This window comes from Marmota flaviventris, chromosome 14 (genome assembly GCF_047511675.1).
Source record: "Marmota flaviventris isolate mMarFla1 chromosome 14, mMarFla1.hap1, whole genome shotgun sequence".
Classification (NCBI taxonomy): domain Eukaryota; kingdom Metazoa; phylum Chordata; class Mammalia; order Rodentia; family Sciuridae; genus Marmota; species Marmota flaviventris.
In genome coordinates this window covers 85,014,859-85,042,779 of record NC_092511.1, presented here as the reverse complement: position 1 = coordinate 85,042,779, position 27,921 = coordinate 85,014,859, and the positions used below count along the sequence as shown (strand labels likewise).

Below are 27,921 nucleotides of genomic sequence, written 5' to 3'. Positions count from 1 at the left end.
AGGGTCATCAGACTGGGTGCCAATCAAGCAGCTCAGCTTGGGAGAAGGAGAAATCCGCTGATGCTCCCGCCTCCCACGGGTTGAGTAAGGGGATGACTGGGAGGTCAAGACTTAAACCCCCTAAGGAGCGGTTTTGGTGAAAATTTTCAGTGGACCCAAGAAAAGACAACTGGGGCCAGCTGCCCGCAGGAGGAACACAACCAACTTCATCCATATTAACTGAACAAAAGGTCTTTATTTGCACATGGCCACTAGGCACATAGTGAGCAGTGACCATCCCAGATAGCTGCCTGCCAACAAAGTGAGAGATCTGTGGTGGCTTTTCCAGACACCAGGGCAATGACAAAGTGACCAGGAGACAGAGATGGGGTTTTCACCTCTGTAGCTCCTGAAGACCACGCCCACCCAGGTGGAAAGACTGACACACGACGTCAAGCCCCAGACCCGTCAGGACAAGATCCGTTCACAGAATAATTTATTCGTTTCAAAGCGACAGTGGGCAGTTACTGGGCTGTGCGGACATCCTGCCTGGATCGGGGAGGAGGGCAGCCCCTCCGGGGGAGAAACACCACTGGAGCACAGCTCCCTTTAGAAAAGCATTTGCTCTGAAGCCATCTGCTTTAAAGCACCTTGGTTTGACCTTTCCGTGTGCACAGGGCCAGCTTTCCTTGGAACACCGCCCAGGAATTCGAGGGCCTTCCAGGTTGCGTATCTGGGGGTGCTGCAGGCCCCGCCCCTCCCAGGGGGCCTCTCAAGGGTGAGGGCGTCTGTGTTCATTGTCCAGAAGGGCTGGGTTCAAGGTCAGATCATTCCAAAGACAGTTACTTTCCCAGGAAAAAGGAAACAGCTTTCTCATGTTCCTCAGAGAGGGACGGTGTCCAGACACATGCCAAAGTGGGCCTCCTCGCCCCGAAGGGGACACGGCGTGATGATTCCACATTGGCTTCCGGGGAACTTGTGTCTTGTCCAGATGGCGAAGCTGAATCCTGCGCTGGGGGCCGGTGCCCTAGTGGTAATAGATGCTGAAGGCGTGGAGGATGTACAGCAGCGTGGTGATGAAGGCAAAGAACTGGAGAGGGCCAGGACCAGGCCGTTAGAGGGCCGGTGCCAGCGCCCCCTCCAGCCCCACGGGCCCTGCAGCCCAGGAGGCCCCAAGCCCAGACCCTCCTCAGTGACCCCCCCACCCGGGAGCAGCCACCCCAGCCAGCTAGCTGGATCCTGGAGACTCTCCGTCCCTGGGCCTCCCTAGGGCCACACTCTCCTGGTGTCCTGCTCTGAGTGTCTCCATCTCCACCCTCAGGAGGGTCCTCGCCACCTGGCCATCCAGCTGGCTCTCCTCCCGCTCAACTGTGGCCCTGGGCACTGTCTCCTTGCCCCCTGCAGCCCTGCACCTGTGGGCCCTGGTGGCCTCCGCATTCACACTCGCTGGCCCACAACTGCTCTGAATGCCTCGGTGCCCCAGCTCTTAATGGCCCAGCCTGAACTGCTGGCATTTCCTCACAAGCCCCACAAGCTCAGTCGGCCCCCGAATCTCACCTGGTATGGTGACCTGTGCCATGAACCTGCGACCCTCCAAATCCCTGGCCACCACCACGGCCAAAGCCAGGGCAGAGTCTGCAGGTCTCCCTGCCTGGCTGGCTCTTGGCACCGGCTCCTGTCTCAGCCGCGTCATCCCTCTCGCGGATTCCCCATGCCTCTACTTGACTCCTGTTACTCTGCTCCCAGATAATCCCCCACAACAGGGAAGCGCGAAAGCTTCAGACCGTGCTTGGAACCACAGTGGCTCTGCTCCCCTCTCAGGCAGAGGCCATCGCCAAGACGGCCGGGCGCTGGCCTCGTCCCTCATGCCCGGCTGTCCTCACTCACACATTCAGCAGTCTCTGGAGCACCTGCTCTAGGTCGGGCACAACTATGGCTGTCACAGTGAACAGGATGCCGGATGGCTCCTGCCGCCCAGAGCTTACACTGGAGCAGCAAGAAGCGGAAAGCAGGCAGGACACACAGGCACTGGGGACAGCACCCCAAATGTGCCCTTCCTCCTGGCATAGCCCTGTGATCCAGGGGAGCTGCCAGGTAGACCCAGTTCTCCTCGGCCTTTCACCCCTGGACAGGGTCCTGCAGCACTGGCTCCACCTTGGAAGTTCCCTCGGGGACAAGGAATGTCATTGTGCGCTCCGGCCACACGGGGGCACCATTCCACAGAGAGAGGGGAGTTGAGGTGCCTGGGACCAGGGAGGCCCCCAGCGCCAGATGCCCAGGGTCCTGCTCAGCCCAAGTTTGGTGGGACCACCTTGCCTGGGCTTTGGTCCGCCAACAATGCCACCCCATGGACTTTGGTTACTGAAACAAATGGACATGGGGACAACTTAGCTGTGCCAGGGACTCTGGCTTCATTTCAGAGCAATGGGGGGCATGGAGGTGTTCAGGGGGGAGAAACTATTCAATCTGCACTTTGGGAAAATAAATTCTGCATACTGTGGCGGATGTGACAGGCAGCGAGCGAGGCTGACCAGGATGGACAGAAGCCAGAGAAGGCCTGGAGCCTGGGCATGCGTGTTCTCTCTCTCTCTCTCTCTCTCTCTCTCTCTCTCTCTCTCTCTCTCACACACACACACACACACACACACACACACACACCCCTCCTGCAGCTGGAGAGCTCAGGGTTGTCTGACACACGTGGGGCAGATTGAAACCTCTCACAAAAATGCCCTCCAGTTGGGTGCGGTGGCACATGCCTCTCAACCCAGCGGCTCAGGAGCCTGAGGCAGGAGGACCGCAAGTTCAAAGCCAGCCCCAGCAACCTGTGGGCCCTAAGCAACTCAGCGAGACCAAGTCTCAAAATAAAAAATTAAAAGGGCTGGAGACGTGACTCAGTGGTTACTCACCCTGAGTTCAATCCCAGTACCCTCCCGCTGTGGCTGTCCTGCCCCTGCCCGGCTGGCCCGGCCCACTCACCGAGGCGGTAGTGTTGATGAAGTAGTTTTTCAGGTCCGAGGACTCAGAAACGATGGTGGCGTGCACCTGCAGGACAGCAGCGCTCATGTACAGGATGCCCGTGGTCCCGTGGTACAGGCTGTCCTGGGAACGCAGAGCAGAGGCCACCGCCACCGTCATTTGGGCAGGCACCTTCCTCTCTTGTGACACAGCAGGGAAGAGTGAGGAAAGGGGTGAGGTCCCCCCCCCCCCCAACTCCTGCTGCTTCTCTGCAGAGTTTCTAATAAGATATTTTTGTAGCAAATAATGGTGGAGCAGTGACAGCAGTGCAGGTCCCAGGCCCGCGGGCGCTCGCCCAGGGCCTGCTCGGCACCGGGAGTGTTTCTCGCCAACATTGCCAACCACCAGGGAGGCTCGCCTGCACTCAGTGCTGGTCTCATTTTGAGGAGATGGAAGCTCAAGGTTAAGGCCAGGTCTGAACAGAGGCTGATTAACTCCCGGCTTTGAACCACTGGCACTGTGCTGGGCACAGAGGGATCACTGCCACCTGTCAAAGCCGTCCATGCCAACTTCCAGCCTACAGTCAACTCAGTGAAGAGAGCAGAAAGTCAGATCACACCCGGAGAACCACACACACAGATCCAAAATAGGGTCCCCTGTGGAGGACAGTGGACCTCCTCTCTCCTAGAGGTCACGGGCAGGGCCAGATTTAGTCAGTCTAGATCCAAAAACACCCAAGAAACTTAACAACTAAGGCACACAAGGCCCCTTGTGAGGATCCAGCTCAAACAAGCCAAATGCAAAAAGACATTCCAGAAATAACTGGGAGATCTGAAGGTGACCTTGGTCTTAATACACCGAGTTGTTGTTGACTTGGTGTGTGAAAGCTGGTGAGAAAGTCTGTGTATGTTTTGGGGATCCAGACATGTGTGGAATAGCATGACAGTTAGGCTGAAAGTGCAAGTGGGAACACAGCCAGCATGGTGAAATCTTGGTAATTCTGGAATCTGGGCTGTGAGGGTCCCAGTGTAATTCTCTATTCTTTTGTCTATGTTTTCAACTGCTCCACACAGAGCACTTCCAAATAGTTAACACGATAATGTGACAACGTGAAAAATCAACGATGCTGTATCAAATGCAAGCATCACACATGCTCAGTGTGATTCGAATGCATGTCCATTTTGCACAAATCCATGTGGCACATGAAAGGATGAGCTGATCAGTAAGTGACAAGCTATTTTTTCCCCCTACTAGCACTTTATTCAACACTGCTGCCATGATTTATTTTACCATGAGTCAAATTGAGGAAAAATACATCGGAATATTGCTTCTGTTTTGTGGATTTGTTTATAAAGAGGCAGAGACTCTCTCTGCTGCCCAAGCTGGCCTGAAGCCCTGGACTCAAGCCATCCTCTGAGTAGCCTGATGGAGGCTGCACGGCTGCACCCAGCTCCCAGACAGTCTTAATTCCAGGAGGTGCAGACATTGCTAGCAGGGAAGGTGGCGGAGGGAAGACAGGAAAGCACCAGCCTTAGCTCAATAAGGGTCCAGCCCAGGCAGGGCCTCTGATCCCAGCTCTCTGGTTCTCCCTCCCCAGCCAGAAGGGCCCGTTGTGCCCACAGCTCCCAGGACACCAGTCCAGGGCACCAACCCTGATCCTTACCAGCACTCTCCAGGACTCAAATTTTTTGTAAAATCCAAACAAGTAAGACAGCAGGAACATCAGGGTGATGAGAAAGGAGGTCAGGGAGACGTACATCACCCATCCTTGAAGCAGCGGGTTGGCTACGTGGGTGGCCGCTACCAGGATCCAGACCCAGCACCCAAATGCCTGTAAGAGAAAAGTGCGATGTGAGGGACGTCGCACCGTGTGGGGTGACATGTGCCTTCAGAGGGCATCTCTTTTCTCCTGTCTCTGGTCAAAAGCTCCATTGAAGCTGGAAGGACCCAGGAGGGAACAGGGAGGAAAGGTGGCCTTTCTGAGCCATGGTCAAGTTGGATCCTGTTAGAAAATTCAAGGGGCTGACCCAGAGGTTGCAAAAGGAGGGGCTTCCCACCAAGTCCGGCTGTACCTTTTGAGCTCAAGCAGTGTTGGCATGTTCAGTTTTTAAATATTCTGAATAAGTCGCCAACATTTAAACAATATTTTTCACATGAAAAAAAAATCTAGATTTTGGATATTTCTTGAGAAATACATGGTTTTGGCCACAGCATACCCATTTCTCAGGCTAGAATATGTTGTGATTGTCTCTTTAAAAAGGTCCTGAAGTCCCTAGTGGACCACATCCTCCTCCCCACCAACCCCATGCCGTCTTCTAGACTCGCCCTGTTGCTCACCTACATGGTGGCGTAGCCCTCTCCTTCCACGGCTCCTGCCCCCCACTGAATGCCTGCCTGACCCTGGGGGCACATGATTTGAAGCCCTAGGTCATAGCAGCTGATGCCCTGGGGCCCACCCCCAGTTGGGTGATAGGGTTCCAGTTTGATGGCCTCTGCGCTCTGCCCCGAGATTTGATGTGTCTTTGGTAGATTTGGTGCCTTTACCTCTCCCTGTCCTTTCTGGGCTCAGCTAGGATGGCCCCTGTGTTGGTAGCCAGGGCAGGAACTCAGTGTCCAGCTAGAGGCTTGGGGGAGAAGGTCAACCAGACACGAGGTTCCCTTGCCCTTTGTCTCCTGCTTTCTCAGCCCTTCCCCTTCCCCTGCTTAGGATGTCACTGCAGCCTCCTCTGGTGTCCTGATCTTGGTCCTGTTTAATCTGTACTTTTAAACACCACACTGGCTGGTGATATCATCTCACCTCTGCCCACTTCTCCCTGTGGCCTTCAGCCCCATGCCTGCACCTGCCCATCAGATGTCTCTATGTGGAAGTCCCTCTGCAGGGCTGACTCTGCACTTGCCTGCTCTTGAGAATGTCCATTAAAGTTTGCACCCTGTACCTTGCTTGCCCTACCCCAAGCCTGGACCTGCCCCTCAAACTCCTCACATCCAACAGGTACAAAGTCTGAACTCATGCCACTCCCAAATTCCTTCAGAACCCACTTAGCATGACTCATCTGGGAGAGAGAATAACAGGATTTAGCCTGAAGGAACAGAGGTTCCTGGAGAAAATGGCTATTTATTACAGCTCATCGTGGGCACACAGCACTTATCTTTAATAAAGCAATAAAATGTTTTTGAAAAAGAATAAGAGCCTGTCAACTGTGAGATCACTGGAAATGCGTGATGATGGCAGAAAGGAAGGGAAGGGACTCAAAGGTGACTCTCGAATACGTGGTTTGGAGGAATCACATGACCAGATTTTAAAACTTTCTGTAAAGCTGCAATAATCTGAAGAGTTGTGAATGCATGTGATTCTCAGGAGAATTTCTCAGGAGACAGCTCATCTCCTTCCCTAGTTCTGTTCCCGAGTTCACATAAATTTTAGAATCAGCTTTTTAGTATCTGTAATATGTCTTTGATGAGATTTTTAATGTTAAATCCATAGATGAGTTTGCAGAGAACTGACATCTTTACTGTCTCGTCTTCCAATCCATGAACATGGTATGTCTCTCCAATTATGAATATATTCTTTGACTTCTTTTATAATGTTTTGCAGCTTTTAGCATATAGTTGCTACACATTTTGTTATTATTTATGCCTAATTATTTTATTGGGGGGGGCTCTTGTAAGTACTTTTACTTTTTAAAATTATTCGACTAGAGAGAAATACAATTGATTTTTAGCACAATGACATTATTTCCTGCAACTTGCTAAGCTTATTTATTAGTTCAAAGATGGTTTTTGTTGTTGCAGTTTGTCAGATTTCTTGGAGCTTTTAATGTGTCTCTTTAGGTTTTAATGTTAATGATTATCAGTGAGGTAGAGTGTATGTTTATGTATTTGTTGGCCCTTTATATTTCCTCTTCTGAAAAATTTTAATTGATTCTATTGGTCATAATTTTTTTTAACCTTACAGGAACTCTTCCCAGTAATGTAGGTATTATTGATTATTATACATGTTTCAGATAAAATTTGCTAGCACGTATCTCATATATTTTATGATGACTTTTGGTGAACTAATCCCTTCATTTCAATGCAATTGAATATGTCAATCTTTTCCTTTATAGATCATGCTCTGCCACAAGTTTCAGAAATTCCTCCCTACTCTGGGTCATGGAGATATTCTTGCATCTCAACCTTTTCTCCTAGGATCATTTTCTTTCTTCCTCAAGTACATGTTAGTGGTCTCTTTAGTGAAGGTAACTTGTTAATCTTCAGTTTGATTAGTTGTAAAATAGCCTTAATTTTCCCCTGAAAATTATCTCCTCTCTTATGTCCACCATGTTCTACACTTTCCCATATAATTCTATTGTTTTCTGGCTTCCATTGTTGTGGTCAAGAGGTCAGCTCAGGTGACCTGTTGCTGTTTGTAGGTATCTGTCGTTGACATCTGGCCACTTTGGGGGTCTTCTCTCTGGCTGGTGTTCTGCTGTTCATGCACTAGTGATGCAGTGTGTGGAGATAGGAATATCTTTGTACTACTCCTGCTTGATATTAATTTTACATTCACTATACAAACATTTAATCACCTTGTCCTTGGTAGCTGGATTCTGCAGTCTGTGGCTTCCATTGATTTTTATTACTCTACACTTGTCTGCCCCTATATTTAGTGAATTCTGATTGGCGGTTCATGTCTGTGGCAGTCACTCAGTTCTGAATAATACTCTTAGAGAAATTCTGGGCAAACAATTTCACTCATTTTGTCTAGCTCAACAGAAAGACACACATTTTAGGCTCTGCTTTTCATAACACCCCTGGCTTTCTGGACTAGCAGTTCTTAACTTACAACTAGCCAAAGGATAGCTCCAGATATGTCACCCTGTCCTCCCCCTGCCATTGTCTTAGCAGGAAAGACACTTTTGCAATTATAGAGAATTTATAGGCTTTAAGGAGAGAACAGGAAGGGGAAGTAAGAAGTCAGTATAGAATAAGAAGTGGACACGGGCAGGGATCTCTATGCAAGGAGTACGCGTACAGCTCTAATAGGGCTGGGAAACAGCTCCAGAATCCTGGCCATCCCTTAAAATGCCCGTTCTCTGGGCAAATTCCCCCAGGCCCTAACAGTCAATCTCCAGACGAATTTTGGAAAATGGGAGCAGGGCTTGGGGCTGCCTGTGGCTGGGTGGGCTGACCCCCCTCCTTAGCAGGGGGGTCTTGAGGGATGGGAGCTCTGTTCTTGAGATCCCCTGAACGGGGCTCTCCCACGTTGCTCCCTGTGACAGGTGCCGCTGATGCTGGTACTGCAGGGAGGTGCCAGGAGTCAGCTTTAGGCCACCTGCCAAGTGTGGTGCAAGAATGTGGCTCCCATGGCCAACACCCAGCCATGGTGGCAATTAGAGGGAATGCCACCTAGGACTTGTAGGACCAGTGGCTGCACCAGGACTTGTAGGATTTTAGACTCACATGGGACCAGCAGAGAAAGGATGGTATCATTCACAGATGTCTACCTGGTGCCCAGCACAGGGCCTGCAGAGTCATGGGGTGAGGGGTGCTGACGTGTCCCCCTTGGCATGAGTCTGTAGTAACTTCAAGACCACCTCTCAGTCCCCAGGCACTTCACAGGTGATGAAATGCCTGCCCACTCGGGCCACCGCCAACTCTAATTCCCTTAGAGAGACCACAGACCCCTTCCACTGCTGACCACCAACTCACCTGTGCCAGGCTTGGGAGTCGGCCAGGATGGCTCAGTCCCTCTGTCCCTGTCAGGGCCTGAGAAGGAGTCCCTGACCCTCTCAAGCCATCAGAGGCTGCCTTGGCCAGCCTAATCCTCACCCGTTTGTGAGGAGGAGAGGGAAGGGGTGTGTGCAGAAGCTGGATATGGGGGAGGACACTTGTGTCCCCAAGCCAGATTCCACACCTCAAGGACAGGGCCTAGACATTCCTAGGATGTGCCCCAGGTTGGCCTACTGGGAGAATTAAAGGCCTAGGTGGGAATCTCCCACCCGCAGCACCAGAGGGCCCACCCTGGACTCCCCACTCTGGGTCCCTGCTGTGTTTTGGGGATCCCAGGTCCCACCTTTTACTCTTACCCAAGCCAAAGCCCCCCAAACATTTGAAAACCCACTCAAAATGTGTGGGAATCTTTTGAAGTGGCTCTGCTGTTGTGTAATCAGTGGAATCAGAGAAATGCTATTGCTTTTCATTTCCACGCCCCTCTACCTTCTAAACTGTGGCCTGGACCAGGGCCAGGGAGCGACTCCAGGTGAATTAAACCCAGTGGAATTTGTTGGCTCATTTCTGCTTCAAGTCCCGTAGGTCGGATCTTTATAGGTTGAGAACTCGGAATATTTGTTTATACTTTTTTTTTTTAAAAGAAACTCATATTTAACTTTTCAAATCTTCCTGGAAGCCTCAATGGCCCTTCCATTTAAGTCTTCATTGTGTATTTCCCAAGAGCAGGAGATTTTTTTCGGTGGTTGGGGCTGGCCCTCGAAGTGGAGGACTATTTCACCACAGTTAGACATCCGTCTACGACACTTGTGTTTCAAGTTCAGCCTTGGCTGGGGCTTTTTCTTATAAAGCTCACTTGTGTGTTCACTTGCTGAAAGTCTAACTCGAGGTCTGAAAGGATCATTGGGGTAGGAGGGAGCGCAGTCACAGATCTGATCACTTATTCATGGGGAACATCTCCCTCCTGTTTAGAAATCTGGTTAAAGAATACAAGATTTGGGTTAATGACATCCAGCCGGGAGAAGGGGCTGGTTGCAGATCTGGGTGGGGGCTGAGCCTGGCCACTTATCACACAGTAAGACCCCACAGGCTCCTGGGGTCAGATCAGAAGGACCCAGCAGGCTCCTGCTGGCCAAGGAGGGGACAATTTGACCTTCAAATAGGGACAGCAGCTACAATGGACTGGAATGATCACCTAGGCTGAAATCCATGACGTTCAAATAATACTTAACACACTTTCTTTGGTCACTTTTGGAGGACGTTTATTGTTTTAAAAGCTGTTTAATAAAGAAATCAAACAAAAGCATGGCACAGAGGCAAGGTGTTTCTAAAATATGTGGGGGCTGGCTGTGAGGCTGGTGGTGGAGTCCTGGCCTAGCATGTGCTAGACCCTGGGTTCCATCCCCAGCACGGAAAAACAAAACGAGAATCCCGTGGACACCTGAGAAGGTATTCAGGGCAGCACGGTGAGTCCTGCTACTCCCCAGAATTCTCTGGGGACCTCAAGAAGCCCCAGGAGACTGTGGGAACTGGTAAGAGAGGCTGCACCCTTGACCACTCCCCAAGAAGGTGCAGCCCATCCCAAAGCCCCAAGTCTGTTCCTCTGCTGGCACCTCCGCCCACTCTGAAGCTCGCCCACCCACGCCCTCCCTTCTTTCTTGGAATTCCAGCTCTGCCTGCTGCACAGGTTACTTGACAGATCTGGGCCTCTGTGTCCATCAAAAGGCCAAAGGGATCTGGGGGCTCCCGTCCCACCTGGCTCTCTGTGACAATTCTCATCTGAGAGTCGGGTAATGACTGTTGGCTGTGGCAGCCGGAATCATCTCAGCCGGAATGGCACAGAGGACAGGAGGGATGTCCTGTGAGAAAGATCCAGAGAAGGGAATGTCCAAACTGGTCTCCTTAGAGGGTGAAAAGTTCACTTCTGGAAGGAAGGCTGGGAGACGAATCGCAGGACGGATGAGTCAGTATTAAGGGGGCACAGACCCTCCCGAGGAGCTGAGGAACACGTTAGCCACCCAGAAAACACACCTGCACACAGACATGATTTTTGCCTCCAAATTTGAGAACTCATACACTCCCGATATCCATACAGTTGAAGTCCTGCCACTTATAGGTCAGGTAAGGGTGCTGTCCACTGCCAACGCTGGCTCTCCCCCACCCCCCGCCCCCAGTAATACTGATCAAAACATTAAGTTGGCACCTAATGCTCCCTTCAGTAACTTGGCCTTTTGGAATCTGCCCTGCAAGTGATGCATGTGAACAGACACACCGTGGTCCTTCCATCTTGGAGGCTGCAGGAGAGCAAGGACATGATGACCTCCACAGCCAGCCAATGGGACGGGTTAGCTCGGTTATGTCTACACGGCAGAACACCCGCAGCCTTCAGAAAGCGTAGGCAGGCTCTCTGAATCCCCAACCTGAACACAAGTCCAGGAGTTCTCAAAGGCAGAGGCCAGCATGCCCAGTGCACTAGGATTCATGCAGAAGAAAAGAGCGTGCGTGTGCGCGTGCACGTGTGCATTTGGGTCCATGCACATTGTCTGGGACGCACAGAATATTTCTGGACTGAGACCCAGAAGGAGGAAACCGGGCTGGACGATGGAAGCTCACTAAAGACTTGGAACCGGAAGAGATGCACCTGAGGGAGAAGGGATTTGCCCACGGGGCAGAGTAGCCGCAGCCACCTGGGTAGCGAGGGGTCCGCGCTGGCCAGGCTGCCGTGGGGAGGGGGGGATTATTTCACACCCTGAGAGGGTCCAGAGGACGCTCGCTGGGTGAGGGCCCCAGGGGAGGGCCAGCGGGTGGGAAGGACGCTGCAGTCTTAGACCTGCCCGGCGGGGACTCCAGCTGTGGCGGGGGGCGTGGCTTCAGGGTGGGACAGAAGCCAGAGCCCCAGGCGGGGACCCGGCAGGTTTTTCTGCATCGCGGGCGGAGGTGTCTCCGCAGGGCGGGTCTCATCGCCACTCCCTCTCCTTCCCTTCGCTGGTAGCAGCCGACCCCAGCTCCTAGCTGAGCCTCGGAAACCTCAGGCTGGAGGGAAAAGTCAACTCCAGACAGGTGAGGAGCCCTGCGCGGTGGCGCACGCCTGTAATCCCCGCGGCTCGGGAGGCTGAGGCGGGAGGATCACGAGTTCAAAGCCAGCCTCAGCCACGGCAAGGCGCTAAGCAGCTCAGTGAGACCCTGACTCTAAAATAAAATACAAAAAGGGCTGGGGATGTGGCTCAGTGGTCAAGAGCCCCTGGGCTCAATCCCTAGTAACCCCCCCCCCCCAAAAAAAAAGACAGGTGAGGTCCTTGAAGTCAGCAGGCCCCTGGGACCCCTGACCTCCAGGGAGGAAAGGGCTCCACAAGGGAGTGGTCAGCATTGCACACGGAGGGAACCCCAGCTTCCGCAAGGTTCTCTGTGGCTTTGTGGAGTGTCAAGATGAAGGATGTCAGGCATTCAGGTGCAGGCAGATAAGGTGCTGCGTCTACTGTACACCTGCCCTTCTTTTAAAAATCGTGTCCCCATAATGAAATTCCCCATCTTAGCCGTTTTGTAAACGCTCAGTTCAGAGGCATCTTGCTCTGTCCAGCCCCGAGCGCCTCCGTTTTGCAAAACAGAAACTCTGTTCCCCTGGATACAAACTCCCTCCCCTCCCCTGGGCACTCAACACCAGCACTCTACTTTCTGCCTCTGCGACTTTGGCTGCTCCAGGCACCCCGCAGAGATGGAATCACGCAGACTCTGCCCTTCTGTGACTGCTAGATTTCACCCAGCATGATGTCTTCAAGATCGTCCATGTTGGAGCACGTGTCAGAACTTCCTTTTTAAGGCTGAATAATATTCCTTTGTGTGTGTGTGCGTGTGTGTGTGTTTTCCAGATGTTCCCCAAATCACAATGGTGCAACTTACAGATTTTCATATTTGTGAGCAAATTCTGTAGAATTCGCACTTCCAAGTTTGCATTTCGAACTTTTCCTGGGCTAGTGCTGTGTGGTGTGATATTCTCCCTTGATGCCGGGCAGTGGCCTGAACTGTAGCTCCCAGTCAGCCCCAGATCAGAGGAAAAAACTGATACTCTGCAGTGTGCTGGGTGACTGAGTCCGGATGAGGGGCGGTTAGGTGTATCCAGTGTGTTTCCTTCCTTCCTTCCTTCCTTCCTTCCTTCCTTCCTTCCTTCCTTCCTTCCTTCCTCCCTCCCTCCCTCCCTCCCTCCCTCCCTTCCTTCCTTCCTCCTGTACCAGGGGTTGAACCCAGAGGTGTTTAACCACTAAGCCACATTCCCAGCCCTTTTGACTTTTTATTTTGATACAGGGTCTCACCAAGTTGCTTAGGGCCTTGCTAAATTGCTGAGGCTGGCCTCAAACTTGCTATCCTCCTACCTCAGCCTCCCCAGTCACTGTGCCACTCCGCGTTGCTCCAGTATATTTTTGACTCCACTATTTCAACTTACAGTGGGGTTTTCAGGGCATGGCCCTGTGGTGAGCCCAGAGGCATCTGCAGAACCTGTGCTTATCCATTCCTCTGCGCACTACTGGCTAGTGTGAACAGTGCTGCTATGAACACAGGTGTGCAAATAGACATACTTTGATGCACACCTTTTAAAAGGGAAAACCAAGATAAGCCCATTGTGGACTGTTCCCATGTCACTGGAGAGTGACAGCTCCTTCCAACAGATGTGCCCCTGCAGTAGCCATGGGGCTGCAGTGGACGCTGGGGAGTTTGCGCTGTCCAATCAAAATGCCCCCCTGACTCTGGGCACTTTAGTGGCCAGAATTATTCTTTAACTAGACTTTAAATTGACTGTATAAATAATGTCAACAGCAACGAGAGTTTTCACTGTGCCACGTCCTCCACAGGCGCAGTCCTGAGACAGACATTATTTTAATAAAGCTGTAAATCACGGAGCACATACCTTGTATATTACACTTTTTACATCTTCCTATCTTACTGGACGGTTTAACTGTTGGCTCTTGTTGGCAGCAGTTCTGTTCTTTAAAGTCCCTGTGGACACTGGGTTTGCAGAGACTGAACACTTGCTCCAGGGGAAACAGTAACCAGCATCTGGGAGCCTCTGGTCCCACTTTCCTGCCACCTAATTATTCTATAATCTTGTTTCTGGTTAGAGGCACTTTACGTAATATGCCCTGTTGGGTTATAGCACTGAGCACGTGGCCACAGTGCTTAACGTGGACTGAGCGAGTCTTACCATGTGCATTTCTGACATGCCAGCCTGTCCCTTACCTTAGGGACAAGAGAGGCGCTTTGGCACTACACTGGGTGCATCTTAAACAGCAAAATCCCTCCAATGCACAAAACCAAGAACAACGGAGCAGTAAAAGGATAGAGAAGAGGACGTGCATTTGCAGAGTGGGCACTGAGACCAGGGAGGACACTGCCGGGCAGATCTCAGCCGGGAGCGCACAGCCAGCCCTCAGCGTGGCTTGTGGGGAACTCGCTTCTCACGGCTCTGCAGGTCCGTGAATGGCTGTAGAGGCCCAGTCTTAACCTGGCGGTAACAAATACAGTCAGCAAGTGTGTGGCCTCGAAAACAGGCTGCAGGGGTGACAAGGCCCCCTTACTGTCAACGTCCAAGCTACTGTCTCCAGTGATGAGACCTTCACCACGCAGGGTCCACCTGCAGGGTGAGTTGGTGGCCAGTGTTCCTGTGACAGGGGATGGGACAGCCAGCCACTTGTTAAGTCCCCTGGGCTTATTGGTGGCAAGCGTGGGCAGGGAGGGGGCATAGAGGTCTCTTTCCAGCAAGGCTCAGCGCAGCCTCTGGCTGGGGACATTGTGTGACTTAGTCCTGGCCAACAAGATGCCAAGGGAATTCTGCGGGGGACTCCCAGGTAAGGTTACCTGTGCCTAAGGGGACACCAGGCCCATGGTCACCTTTCTTGCCCTGGCCATTGCTGTGTGTGGGTGAAGCCTGGAGCCATGGACTGGGGAGGACAGGCCAGTGGCCAATGGCCGCGGGCCTCTGAAGAATCCGCCCACTGAGCTCCAGACTTCCCGGGACCTCAGTCCATTCTCCTGTGTTAAAGCCGGACTCAGCCAGCAACGGCCCAGCCAGAGGACGCTGAAGACCACCCCGAATGGGAGGTTGCCCACGTCATCCACGCCCCTGGCCCCCTCTGAGGTCACTTCCCTGGTGACCAAGACTCCCAGGCCAAACGCGGACCAGAACCTCACCCTCCAGCCCAGCCGCCTGCCCAGAGAAAGCTGGGGCAGCTCTGGGCCCCCTGGACCTCTGCCAGTGGCCCCCACCCTGGGGCTGCCAACCAGTGCGCAAGACTCATCTGAGGGTCACGACTCATCTATTAGTGGGTCACCAACAAGAGATGAGACCGACCAGAGTGGAAAGTACAGGAGCGTGTTGTCCATGGGAAGGGAAGTGCCGTTTCCTGAGTCTTTTGTGAACACACGCACACACACGCACATACTCACACACAACATACACAAACGCACACGCACGCACACGCACACTCACATACACACGCACACACACACACACACACGTGTGCGTTACAGGTTGCAATAAAGGGGTATTTCTTTCTGTGGATCGCAGTCCATGTGGGCCCTGACTCCACCCGCCCTGCCCAGCCTGGATGACCCCCTGGGTAAGGGCCCACCCAGGCAGGCCACCACAGTGGCTGCTGCTGCAGAAGCCCCTCCTGGGGACTGGAATTCAGTGCAGGCTCCGGTTCCAAGTGGCAAGCTGAAGGTCAGGCACCCAGCCAGGCGGAGCAGTCCCACCCAAGGGGGCCGGGTGCTCCCGGGCAGGCCCTGATCACCGCAGGCCCCCTGTGGGCACACAAAGACCCAGCGCTGTTCATAGCCCATGATGCAGGTCCCGTCCCTCCTTGGCAGGGGGGAGGAAACTGTCCTGGGACTGCCCCAAAGGCCCCAGGCCAGGACCCCGAGAAGACCCCAAGACAAGCAGCCTTTTATGGAAGTTCCATGCTCCATAATTCGGGCTGGGACACTTCCAAACACTGAGTCACTCTGTCCTGAGTCACAGGGGGAGAAGTTCCTTTGGCTTCCAGGTTGGCAGGAAATTGCCAGCCCCGTCTGCAGAGGCTCCCGCGAGGGCTAAGTCCTATCCCCGTGGCTCCAGGAACAATAGCCCTGGCCTGAGCTCTGGGGCAATGGATCCTGGAAGGACGAATCACTGAGGCCCAGGAGTGCTCCCAGGCTGGCTGGCCCTGTGCCCAGGAAGCTCCAGGACCTTCCCTGAGTGACCGGCTTCCTCCCTCCTCCTGCGGCTTCCTGCCTCGGCCGCACCCTCCATTCAGCCGCCAGGGCCCAGGTTCACTGACCAAATAGCACAGATTTATAGTGTGACATAAAATAGAATAATAAAAACATTCTCAACTAACCAGAGTCTAAAGGGCTTTTCATTTTTGACTCTTAAAAAAAAAAAGAAAACGCTTTGAGGGAATTAAAAAAAACTTCTCTTCTTGTAGATTTTAGAAAAGTTAGAAATAAAGACCCCCCCCCCCTCATGGACAGGACTCCCCACCTCCCCAGGACCCCCTCACACTGATTAACTGCACGCCCCTTCACCTGTCCCTGGGGTCCCAGAGGAGCCCTTCTTCCTCCAGGATCCCACAGACAGTGTGACCCGGACCATGTTTCTGCTCTTCCTTAGGGACCAGCTCCCAAGTCCCAGCCTCACCAGGCCCTGGAGGACCGGACCAGACCAACGTCACCTCATCTAGGTCCAGAAGCCACTCCTGACTGCCAAGCCCCACATCCCCCAGTGACCCTCCTTAGGGTGTGTCTCCACTTTCGTTGTCTTTGCTGCGTCCTGCCTGGACTCCTGAGCTCCTAGAGGCAGGACCGCACCCTGAGGTCTTGGGGTTCCCCAGCATCTATCTGGCAGAGAGCCCGGCATAGAACAGGACCAACCCCATGCGCCTGAGAAAGGAGGTGGACGGCAGGCGTGGACACCCCCGCCAGCTGTCAGCAGCCTCACCTTCCTGAGCCAGCTCCGCACAGGGGCACCTTCTGACACCACCGTGGCCCAGCCATGGTCTGAACTTCTGCTAGGAGCCTGGACCGAGGGGGACATGCCCACCACATCCTGCTCCATCATCTCCCAGTTGGAGGCCTGTTCCCTCGAGAGGGCAGATGGGTTTCCCCGGGAGGACTTTCCTACCTCCCTCTTCCCCATCCCTCCCCGTGCCCTTCATCATCCTGGGATGCCACCTTGGCCCAGAAATGCACTGTCAGAGACGGCCACGCACAAATAAATACACCCTCGAGGCCCCCGCACCACCAGGGCAGAGAGCACCCGGACTGGGGACCCAGGGACTGTGACCAGGTGGAGGAGAAAGCAGAGCTCAGAGCCACGGTGGCCCGAGGAGGCCCTGAGGTAGGTCAGAAGACACTGCAGCCCCAGACCCAGGTATCTCCTGGGTCCCACAGATCTGCCCGTCCCTGGGGGACATTCTGCAGGGAAAGCCCCTGGGAATGCTGGAAAGAAGCAGCGCCCGTCCAGAGAGCGGACACTCCTCATCCGGGAGCCCCTGGGGCCCAGCGGGTCAGAATGCAGCCCCTCTGGGGAGCACCCCGTTACTTCCTGCAAGCCTGCTGTCTTTTGCCATGGTCCAGGTGGGCTGGCCTGCCTGCAGTGCAGCTGATTGTCTGTCTGCTGAACGGAGAGGGTGGACTGCTCGGGATGGGGTGGACAGTCAGGGCAAGCATAGGCCTGGAAGTGCAGCCCTGGGCGGAGGGGCTGGGGTGGGTGCAGGACTCAAGCCCCCTGTGGGCAGCTCCCCGCACAGCTGGGGCCTCCTCAGGGCTTAGGGGGAGGCTGGAGGGAGCCCGGCTGGGAGCAGAGAGGGTCTTCCCACTGCCCTTCCCAGCGCGTCGCTATCTCTCCAGCAGCAGATCCCTGTGTCCCCTCCCGGGGCTGGCCACTGCCTCATGGCCCACTCCCCAGCGATCCGAACGCAGCCAGGCAGGGCTTCTTAGTGGTTTAAGCACCAGTCACGGTGTCCGTTTTGTTGCCCTAGCTGTGGGTGGACGGTGGCCACTTCATGTGCTCATTACCCTTTCTGCTCTTTGAGCCTCTCAATGGCTCCCAACGATTCCCCATATTGAATCCCTTCTGCGCAAAGCACCTTTCGGTGGGGTCCCTGCCGCACCATGGTCACAGCACCACTGGTCAGTCTGCCTGGCTCCTCACTGTCCCTCCCATCAGGCCCTGTACTCCACAAGGCAGGGCCGGTCTGGGTTGCCAGATGCCCAGTGCTCGGCAGAGAGCAGTGCTCAGTAAATACAGGAGTGTGATATTGGGGGTCGAGGGGACAGCGCCTCTTCCCTGACACCCACACTCAGGCTTGTTCACTCTGGTCCTGGTCTGAACAAGCCAACGTTCCCCTCAATCCAAGCCCCTTCCCCCCTCAGGGGTGTCCTGACCATGCTCTGTCCCTGGAGCCTCTTGGCCGCATGTCTGTCCCCTTCCTTCAGCCCTGCCCTGTCTTGAGGACTCTCAGGGTGTCAGTTGCTCCACTCTGCAATGACAGGGTCCACGGCCCACCTTTCCCCCCTTAGCTTCTTGTTCTTGTGTCCCCCAGGGGCGGAGCCTGGTGCGTGAGTGGCAGTTCATCTCAGGAGACCCTTGGTGACTTACCAGAGGCATTTGCTGCCCAGAGGCCCACTCTTCCTAATAGAGGTCCTGTGACCAATGACAATTCAGTCACGGGGACCACCGTTCTGGGGCCCTTACTGGTGAGGCTGACCCTTCCTATAAAACTGTGCAGCTGACTTAGGAGACCACTGTTTCTCTTAATGTCATTCCTCCCATCGTTGAAAGTGAGGCTCCAGAGCATTAAGTGACCTGTCCAGGGTCTCATGGCATCGAAGAAGTGAAGCCAGGCCTGGATCCCCTCAGGAGTGACTCCATTTTACTGATCCCAGATGCACTGGGGGTCTCCCAGTAGGGCTAGGCCTGGTGCAGGGAGCCGGGGTGGCCCAGGGGGCTTCTGAGAGGCTCCCATGGCCTCCGCCCCACCTCGTCCAGGGTCCTCCTGCCCCATGCTCCTCTTGGCCCTGGTAACATCCCTTCCTCTCTGTCCTCCCTTCCCTGTCACCTGCTTCCAGGGGCGTCCCTGGGCACCGTTCTGGTGGGGCTCACAGGTACCCTGGTGCGGAGAGCACTGGCTCCCACGTCCTGCAGGACAATACAGGCGGGGGGCCATGGGGGGGTGCAGGTGGGATGCGGCTGGCGCCCTGAGCAACCCCAGCAGCCCCAGGAGCCGGAGGTGGACTGACAGGCGGAGGGCAGCGGGGAGAGGACTTCCCTTCCAGAACACTCAGCATCTAAGGACGTGTCCTAAGGATGTGACGGGGCCTGGGGAGGGGCCTCATGCTTCCTCTAGTCCCACCTCATCACTTTCAGGCCTTGCAGAGTTGGCCTTGGACACCGTGCCAGGCTGCAGCGATTGTCAGACAGGCTCATACACACAGAGTGGAGGAAGCAGGAGGTGGAAATTAAGGTGACCCTGGAGACTTAGGTAAGAATAGGTGAACTTCCCATACTGGGGATTTGAGTAAGACATAAGGATGAACTTCCCAAGCTGGAGGAGTCTGGAAAGAACTTCTAAGAGCACCTTAGCATTTCCCTCTGATGGTCTGCGGGCGAGTGGAGAAGTGGAAATGGAGAGATCTAACAGCAGCGTTCACACATCTCCCCTTTGAACTGGCCGCGTCTCTGGACTCTCCTTCCTGTTTCCTTTTAATTAGGCAAAATCTCATTAAGTCAGCTAGAGTCAGGGTTAAAGTGGTGAGACTTCGCTGGACTCTTATCCATAAAGCACCCTTGGTGGGAGCCACCCCCGGGTGCTCTCAGCTTCTACTTTCCAGCCTTTGAAGAGCTCTGGAGCCAACACCTACCCCGCAGGCCACTGCCTGGTGGCCCATCCATCGCACACAGCTGGCTCTGAGGAGCGAGGTCAGCTGGATGTCACCAGCCTGGGCAGCACAGTGCTGGCAGCAGCCGGTGCCCCCACCCACCCAGGGGAGAGAGGGAAGCTCGGATGGGATGTGCACTCTTATCTTTAAATTCATCATATCAGAGCTTCCTCACCCTCGGAGATTGTTGCCAAATTCTCAGTTTCAAATGAGAAGCCCAAATTCCACAGCACACCGGATAAAACACAAATGTCAGTGGGACACATGCACATGCCTGGCTGGTGGGAATGGAAAATGCAAAAGCTATTTTGCAGCCACCCTGGAAAAAAGCTCCTCAGTTTCTCAATAAAAACCCAGCAGAGCCGGTCACAGTGGCGCACGCCTGTAATCCCAGAGGCGTGGGAGGCTGAGGCAGGAGGATCACAAGTTCGAGGCCAGCCTCAGCAACTTAGCAAGATCCTGTCTAAAAGTTAAAAAAATTTAAAAGACTCAGGATGTAGCTCAGTGGTAAAGCACCGTATGTTCAGTCCCTAGTATCACCACCAACAAAACCCACAACCGTCCCTTACTAGTCCACCCTGCAGTGTCAGTTGCTCCACTCTGTAAAGACAGGGCCCACGGCCCACCTTTCCCCCCTTTAGCTTCTTGTTCTTGTGTCCCCCCCAGGGGCGGAGCCTGGTGCTTGAGTGGCAGTTCATCTCAGGAGACCCTTGGTGACTTACAGGATGCATTTGCTCATTTGCTCTGGGCATTTTCCCCAGAGAGATGGAAATTACATCCACACAAAAGTCTGTACATGAACCTTCTGAAGAGCTTTGCTGTTTCTCAGCGGGTGGCTGGTTAAACAGACTCAGCCAGTCCCCAACATGGGAGGGGAAGGAGAGCAGGAGAGGACACACCATGTCCTGGGTGGGCATCAAGGGACAGAGCTGAGCGAAGGAGCTGGTCTCAAAAGGCCACACGCTGTGTGATCCTGTTTATTTCTACAACTTTTTTGAAATAACAAAATCATAGTGATAGAGTGGTGGTTTCCCGGGGTGCATTCAGGGCGGGGTGAGGGAGGGTGGGATGGCTGGGGTTTGGCTATGGTGAGGGGATTGTCCTTGACCTTGATCCTCATCTGGATTCTGTGACTCACTGCCTGTGAGACACAGGGGTCAAGATCCGCCTTACCAAGGCCAGCTCCCTGGTTTTGACCCCGGATTCTAATCAAAAGAGACTTAACCATAGGGGCTTGTGGGAAGGGTGCAGGAGACGCCCCTGCCCCATCCCGGCAACTGTGAGTTTTAATGTCCAAGACTTGAAAACAAACCTCCTTAGACAGAGATCGGTAGGAGCAGGTGGCAGGGGACCAGAGGTGGGGACTGCAGAGCCCCTTTGGAGTCTGGGTCATCCTAGAATGTCATCCTTAGGAACCACAGAGGGCCAGAGGCTGCCCCTGCCCAGCCAGGAGGACATGTGGCCCTAGGGAAGCCAGTGGGAGCCTCATCTGAGCTCCCGTGGGACAGTGCTGGTGGGCACCACCGGGCTCCGTGTGCAACTGGGCAGGTCCTCAGCTCAGGCTGCTCTGTGGACAGGCTGGAGGGAAGGGTGCCTGCAGACACTGCCCACGCCATGTCCTCCCTGGGCTGTCCCCACCTCGGAGGACACTGGGATCCCAGTTACTGGATTTCCCTTTCTCTGTGCGCCTTTGCTGGCCCGAGCCCCAGTTTTACACCCCACTCTCTGGACTCATATCTTTAGAAAGACATATACCTGTCCATGACGCCTTAAGCCCCGAGACCGAACTGGCCACACCCCGAGGCCTGGTGCTGTCACACAGCAGCAGGCGACACCACCAGGCCACCAAGCCAGAGAGGACTTGGGCTGGGCTGAGTCTGCCCTCCCTCCTCATCCCTTCCGGGAGTCCAAGGCACACCCTGCTCTAATTCCACGCGAGGCACGCTCGTTTAAGGAGCAGAACAAGAGTAGAGAACACCCCATTTAACATGCATCTGTGTCTGCGTGTGAACACACGCACCATGTGCCTCATCATCACTCCTTCCAGAGAATCAGGGCAGAGCTAGGAGCCATCCAGGTTAAAGGGCACAGGAGACAGGACAGCTCAATGCCATGCGAGACCCTAACCTGGACCCTGCACCAGAAGGAGGACATCGGTGGGGGACGTGAACAACTCTGAACAGAACAGTGGATAACACAGTATCCATGTCAAGTTCCTGACCATGAGAGCCACACCAGGGAGTCGGGACCCAGAGGAGGCTGGGTGGAGGGCACGTGGAACCCTCTGCAGGAGCCTCATTCCTCAGGCGCCACTGCAGGAACGGCCGTGGGGGCACGTGGTCAGCCCCGGGCACTTTCCTGACTCAGAAGCTGCATCCGTCCAGCCTCCTGGGCTCTTCCCTCCTGGCGGCTGGAGCTTCTCTGTCCCTCCTCCCAGTCTGAAAATCCAGCCACTCCTCTGAGGTCCAACTCCCAGGGACAGGCCTGGGCCCTGCCCTGAGCTGGCCAGGACAGATAGCCTGGCTGCAGAGAGGAAAGCCCCTGAGTCCCTCCGCAGCAGAAGGGCCCGATGGACTGCTGGCAGGCAGTGGCCCGGCCACCAGTGTCTACAGTGACTGATTGTCAAAAGGCATGCACTCAATAAAAAGTGGTGAAGCCACCACAATCCTGGCAGCCCGTGTCCCAAGGTGAGGGACACACCCAGGCCTTAACCACAGAATTCATACGAGCACTAAGATGTCATCAGTCTGGCCAGATGCCCACGTTCATGCCTGGGGGTGGCGGGCTTGGCAGGAACCTGCCCTTGGGTGGGGTTTCGGCTAGAGTCCCCCCCATGCCGACCTGCCCAGCCTAGCTTCAGGACGTGGATGGCTGCCCTTTAACCAGTTTGCCTGAAGTGCATTTGGTCCGCCCCACCATCCTGGTGCATGGGGAGGGGGCAGGGGACCGGTCAGGTCCAATCTCTGTGGGCGAGTCCACTTTCCATCTTGGCTAGTTCTAAGCAGGAAAGTAAATACCGCCCCCCCCCCCCCCCCCCCCCACACACACACGGGAGCTTCAGAAGGATCCAGAAACGCAGAGCCCTTTGGCCCTGGATTGTTGGCCAGGCTCCAGCGGCCCTCAGTGAGAGGGGACAGCAGCCACCTCGGGGACAGGGGGCTCTGGGGAAGCTGTGCACAGGTCTGAGTGCCAGTGCTGTGTCACCATCAGATCCGGGTGTACCCAGGGCATCTGGAGACTGTTTTATGGTGGATTTGTCCCCAGCCTCCTGTGCAGGGCCACATAAATCAAAGTTCAAGGCGGCTGTCAATCAGCCGGGAAGATATTGGAGGCCCTTGGGAGCCTGGGCCAGACCCCTGCCGGCTTTCTGAGCTTCAGAAAAGCACCCGAGTGGGGAAAAGGAATCACATGGGAAAAGCCCACTGGCAACAGGTCCAGAGGTCCCCGCTAGCCTAGGAGGGGCCGCAAGCGTCCAGCCACCAAGTGACCGCTTGTCCCTCCCGTGCGGGTTTCCCTACGGAGAGAGGGATCCCCGCCAGGCCGCCCAAGCCCAGGGGGCACAGCCTGCCGGGCGCCTGTGGCTCTGCGGGTGCGGAGACCGCGACCACCGCGGCGCCGCCAGGTCCCGGTCCCCGCCAGGTCCCGTCCCCGGGCGACCTCCCGTCGCCTCCCGCGGGTGGCGGTGGCACTCACCAGCTCGGGCAGGAAGAAGGCGTAGGGGATGGTGAGGAACAGCGCGACCCCCGGGGGCACGTCGGGCGGCGCGTAGCTGGTGGGGGGCGGCGGGTCCCTCGCGGCCATGCTGTCCCCGCTGTTGGCGCCCCTGCTCCGCTCCGCGGCGCTGCTCCAGCCCGCAGCCTTCAAATATCACCTCCTGCCGACACACCCATCGGACGACGTCGCCCCGGAGGAAAAAACCGTTCCCGCCGAGCAGGTCCTTCCACTCGCGAAGCCAGCAGCCCTGGGGACCACAGCGCACCGCGGGGCGCGGCGGGGCGGGGTGGCGCGGGGCGGGACCGGGTCTTCGCAGACGGTCAGGCCCCAGAAACTTCTGAATCCCGGGGCATTCGTATTTCTGCACGGAGTGCAGGTGACAGTCCCTTCCCTGCCTCATCCCTGTTCCCAGAGTGGCCAACAAAGACCGTTCATTGAGGACTCTCAATAAACCCTGGGTGAGCCTAGACGGCCAAGGTGTCCCTCAACCAGTTCTCTCTTCTTCTTCCCCAAATAACCGCCCTGGACTTCTAACCTCACATGTTAGCTTTGTCTGTTATTGAAAGGATTCGTTTGTGTTTGACTTCTTTCACTTCAGGTTATGTGTGGGACCATCCACGTCATTGTATTCATTGTATGTGGTTGATTCAGAGCTTTATAGTATTCCATGAACATTCTATGAACAAGCTACTCTTTATTCTCTTGTTGATGGACCTTGGGTTTTTTCAATTTGGGGTTATTACTAACATTCCATTTGGGGTTATTACTATTCTAAAATAGTCCTTTTTTCTTAGTTTAGTTGGACAAAATACTCCTATTTTATTTATTTATTTTTATGTGGTGCTGGGGATTGAACCCAGGACCTCAGACGAGCTAGGTGAGTGCTCTACCGCTGAGCTACAACCCCAGCCCATCTAGAATAGTCTTTAGAGGCATCTGTGTATGCATTTCTGTTGGAATATGTTAAGGGGGGATTACAGGTCACATGGTACCTGTTTTTAGCAGATAATGTCAAGCTGCTTTCCAAAACGGCTGAGACATTTCTATCCCACTAACAATGTACACAACTTACAATTGCTTATGATTGGTGTCTGCATGTGTATTATGATACATTGGTGTTTGCCCAGTGTATGTTTTTTATTCTTTTACTTTTACCTCTATCACTGTATTTATGATGTGTGTGTGTGTGTGTGTTTGTGATATAGTTCTGAAATTTGCTGCCTTTAATTTACATTTAATATAATGACTGGTATTTTTGGATTTATGTGTACTTTGGGTTTTTTTTTTTTTTGTGTGTGTGTTTTCTCTGTATTTCATTCCTGTTTCCTTGTTCCTGAATTCTTTTGGATTTTTGAATATTTTAATTAATATTCTCACTTTAATTCGCCTACTAAGTTCTTTACTATTTGTAGTTTGTATGCAGAAGCTGCTGTGGGAGGTGACTTCCCAGTTCATTCAGAGTTGACATTTGCCACTTCAGATGGACGTCACCACTGTGCAGGTCTCCACCCTCTTGTCTTTCAGTATAGCTGTCATCGCAGAAGGGACATAAAAATCCAAGACCATTGTACATATTTTAAAAAGCAGAAGAGAACAATAACCTATCATATTGGCCCACATGGTTGCCATTTATATCCCTTTCTTCTGGTGCGATTTCCTTCTGCCTGAAGAACTTCCTTTAGCACTTCTCTCAGGGTAAGTTTGCCCGCAAAGAATTCCTTAGTGTTTCTTCATCTGAGAGTGTCTTCAGGTCACTTCCATTCCCGAAGGACATTTTTATGGAGTAGAGAATTCTGGGATGACAGGTTTATGTATTTTTTTCTTTTGCCACTTTAAAAATGTCATCCAGCTGGGCGCAGTGGCACACGCCTGTAATCCCAGCAGCTCAGGAGGCTGAGGCAGGAGGATGGTGAGTTCAGAGCCAGCCTCAGCAAAAGGGAGGCGCTAAGTGACTCAGTGAGATCCTGTCTCACAAGAAAATGCAAAATAGGGCTGGGGATGTGGCTCAGTGGCCGAGTACCCCTGAGTTTAATGCCCAGTACAAAAACCAAAAAACTCCAAAAACAAAAACAAAAAAATCCAGGCCACCCGGTGGTTTCTGATAAGGACTCTGCAGTCATTCTACTGTCACTCCATTTTTTTTATGCATTGTTTTTCTCTGGCTGCTTTCAATGTTTCTACTTGGTTTCAGTTTTAGTAGTTTGATTGTAACACCGGGACTTATCTCGCTTGGTGCTCACTGAGTTTCTTAAATCTTTAACTTGATGGCTTTTACCAAATTTGGGACATTTTCAGTCATTATTTTTTCAAAAGTTTTTTTTCTGAGCAGGGCATGTTCTGTGACCTGGGAGGCCGACAGAATCATAAGTGTGAGACCAGCCTGCGCAATTTAGTGTGACCCTGACTCAAAAAAAGGGGGGCTGGGGATGTACCTCAGGGGTAAAGCACCCCTGGGTTCAAGTCTCAGCACCGCAAAAAAAAGAAAAAATAGTGGGGTTTTTTCCCCCTCATTACACTTTCTTCCCTCCCCCTGAGACCCTGAGGAATGTTAGACTCTTGGCTTTGTACAACCTGTGAGTTTATTTTTCCATCTATTAATCGATTTCCTTTTGTTGTTAAGTCTGGACAACTCCTCACAGCGACCTGTGTAGAGCCTCTGACTCGGGCCCTCTGCGCCCTGGACTGGCTCCATCAGTGCATTGAGTCTGTTACTAAATTCTGTCATTTGGTTATTATTTATATTTTTTTCTCAGATTTCAGTTCGGTTCTCTCCTGTTTCTCTGTGCAATGGGCTGTCTTCCCTTTCACTGTGAAAGGCTGCCCTTCCTTCTTAGAGCATGGTCACAACCGCTGCCTCAGGGTCTCAGTCTCACACTGGGCCATCTTGGAGTGGTCTCTTGATGTCTCTGATTTTCTTTTCCCTTCAGAGATGTTGAGATTTTCCTGTCATTTTGGACCGTATCCTGGACATCATGACTATGGTGTCTTGTGCTGAGTCGTGTTTAAATCCTGTTTTGAAACTGATTTTTGTTTTGTTTTGTTTTGTTTTTTTGGTGGTGTGGGGGATTGTACCCAAGGCCTTGTGCCTGCGAGCCCAGCCCTCTACCACGGAGCTATGTCCCCAGCCCCTTGATACTGACTTTGTTTGTCCAGGCAGGCAGCCTGTCGGGTTCCTGCCGGGGTCCCTCGCCTGCTCTGGGCTGTGGTTTAGGTGTGAGATGTTCTTAGCTCTGCAGGGCCATTCGGATCTGGTTAGTGTGACAATCCTGGGCCTGAGACCAGCCTGGGTCCCTGTGACTCAGTTCTGAAAGCCTTTGGGATTCTGTTTGGGGTCAGCTTTGGAGTGAGCTCAGATAGTGATCTACTATTTTATGGGACCGTTTTCTTGAGCTCCCTTGCTGTGTCCCCCGACACCTCCCAGGTCCCAGCAGCCTGCCCCTCCACTCTCACCCTGGTCCTCTGGACAAAACTCGGGTTTTCATTCCTGTGACCATGTCTATCTCAGGGGCTGACAAGCAGTTTGGGGGTGAGGAAGAATCGGGGATCCCCCTGTGCTCTCAGGACCAGGGCTCCTCTGCTGGGGGGACAGACCCCTTCCTCAGTTAGAGGTACTTTCCCGGCCGCCCCTGGCCTTGCTACTGTCATTACATGGCCTGGGACAGGAAACAGTGAGAGGGTTTGTTCACTCTCTCTGACCTGCAGGGGGTCTCTTTCCAATTCCTGGGACCAGAAATAAGAGGGCTTCTTCTGGAGATGTCTTTGTGTCTTGTGTCCAGCTCTGGGATTCAGGTGCCTCTGAGTCCAGTCTGGGAAAACAGGATGCTCAGCACCAGCTGGGTAGTGTCCTGAATCTGGTTCCTTCCACATCCTGCTCCATTTGCTTCTGGGGGTTCCCAGAGAGCAGCTGCGTGCAATCTGCCCAGGGCCCTTCGCTGCACTTGGTGGCAGAGGGGGACAGCTTTCTCTACTTGATCACAGCTGAAGTGACCCAGCCGTCATTGTCCCCTGCTCATCGCTGCCCCAGTCCCTCTCGCCTACCCATTCGCCTGTTGTTTCTCGGCCCTCCCCCGCACCCTCCCCTGGGACATGGGCTTCAGGGCAGCGATGGCCTCGTTCTTGTGGAGGACCATGGCCACTGCGCCATCTTGAATTCCTGGCACACAGAGCACCCCGGTAAGTGCTTCTGCAGGACTGATCCACCTCAGTCACAAGGACTTTGGGGACAACTGTTTCTCTCTCTCCTTCCCTAGATCCTCTCCTGCCCACACGTGCTCTGCATGTTCTTCAGAAATGACCTACAGTCAGTCACCAACACACAGTGTCAGGCCGCAGGCCAGCCAGAGGGAGCTGGGAGAACAGACTGTCGTGTCCACTAGGATCCTTCCACAGCCGGCGCCAGGGGGCCCAGTTCTTAGGGGACCCATTTCCCTCCTTCCCAGGGAGGGGAAGTCATTAGCTCAGGGAAGTGATGAGTGCAGGGTAGCTGGCTTCAGGTGACTTCACCAGTGACTCAGGCCTTGCCCCAAGGTGGGGGGGAGCCACGTGAGGGGGACGTGGATGTTGGGCTGGGAACTCTGTCCACTCTGACGGTCCCCGCAGTGGAGGCCGTAGGACACAGCCTGTCCCCTTGACGTCACACGACACAGGCCCAGCTGG

At 53.9% G+C, this 27,921-nt stretch overlaps 1 protein-coding gene across 1 annotated transcript; it reads right to left on the bottom strand.

The window, feature by feature from the left end:
- Positions 1-215: 215 nt before the first annotated feature.
- On the bottom strand, positions 216-23,509 carry LOC114105536 (MAL-like protein). Its single transcript, XM_027952066.2, has 4 exons — positions 23,245-23,509; positions 4,598-4,765; positions 2,956-3,078; positions 216-1,069 (listed from the first exon to the last, which is right to left on the bottom strand). The coding sequence occupies exons 1-4, from the start codon at positions 23,350-23,352 to the stop codon at positions 1,007-1,009; spliced, it is 462 nt and encodes a 153-aa protein (XP_027807867.2). The 5' UTR covers positions 23,353-23,509; the 3' UTR covers positions 216-1,006.
- Between the last annotated feature and the right edge of the window lie 4,412 nt (positions 23,510-27,921).

Bases quoted from the DNA above. Each gene is read 5' to 3' on its own strand.
- LOC114105536 (XM_027952066.2), bottom strand. From the start codon at position 23,352: ATGGCCGCGAGGGACCCGCCGCCCCCCACCAGCTACGCGCCGCCCGAC. The intron at 4,766-23,244 runs GTGAGTGCCACC...TTTCTCTTACAG, and splicing joins CCTTCTTCCTGCCCGAGCTG to GCATTTGGGTGCTGGGTCTG. The intron at 3,079-4,597 runs GTAAGGATCAGG...CTGCGTTCCCAG, and splicing joins TTGAGTCCTGGAGAGTGCTG to GACAGCCTGTACCACGGGAC.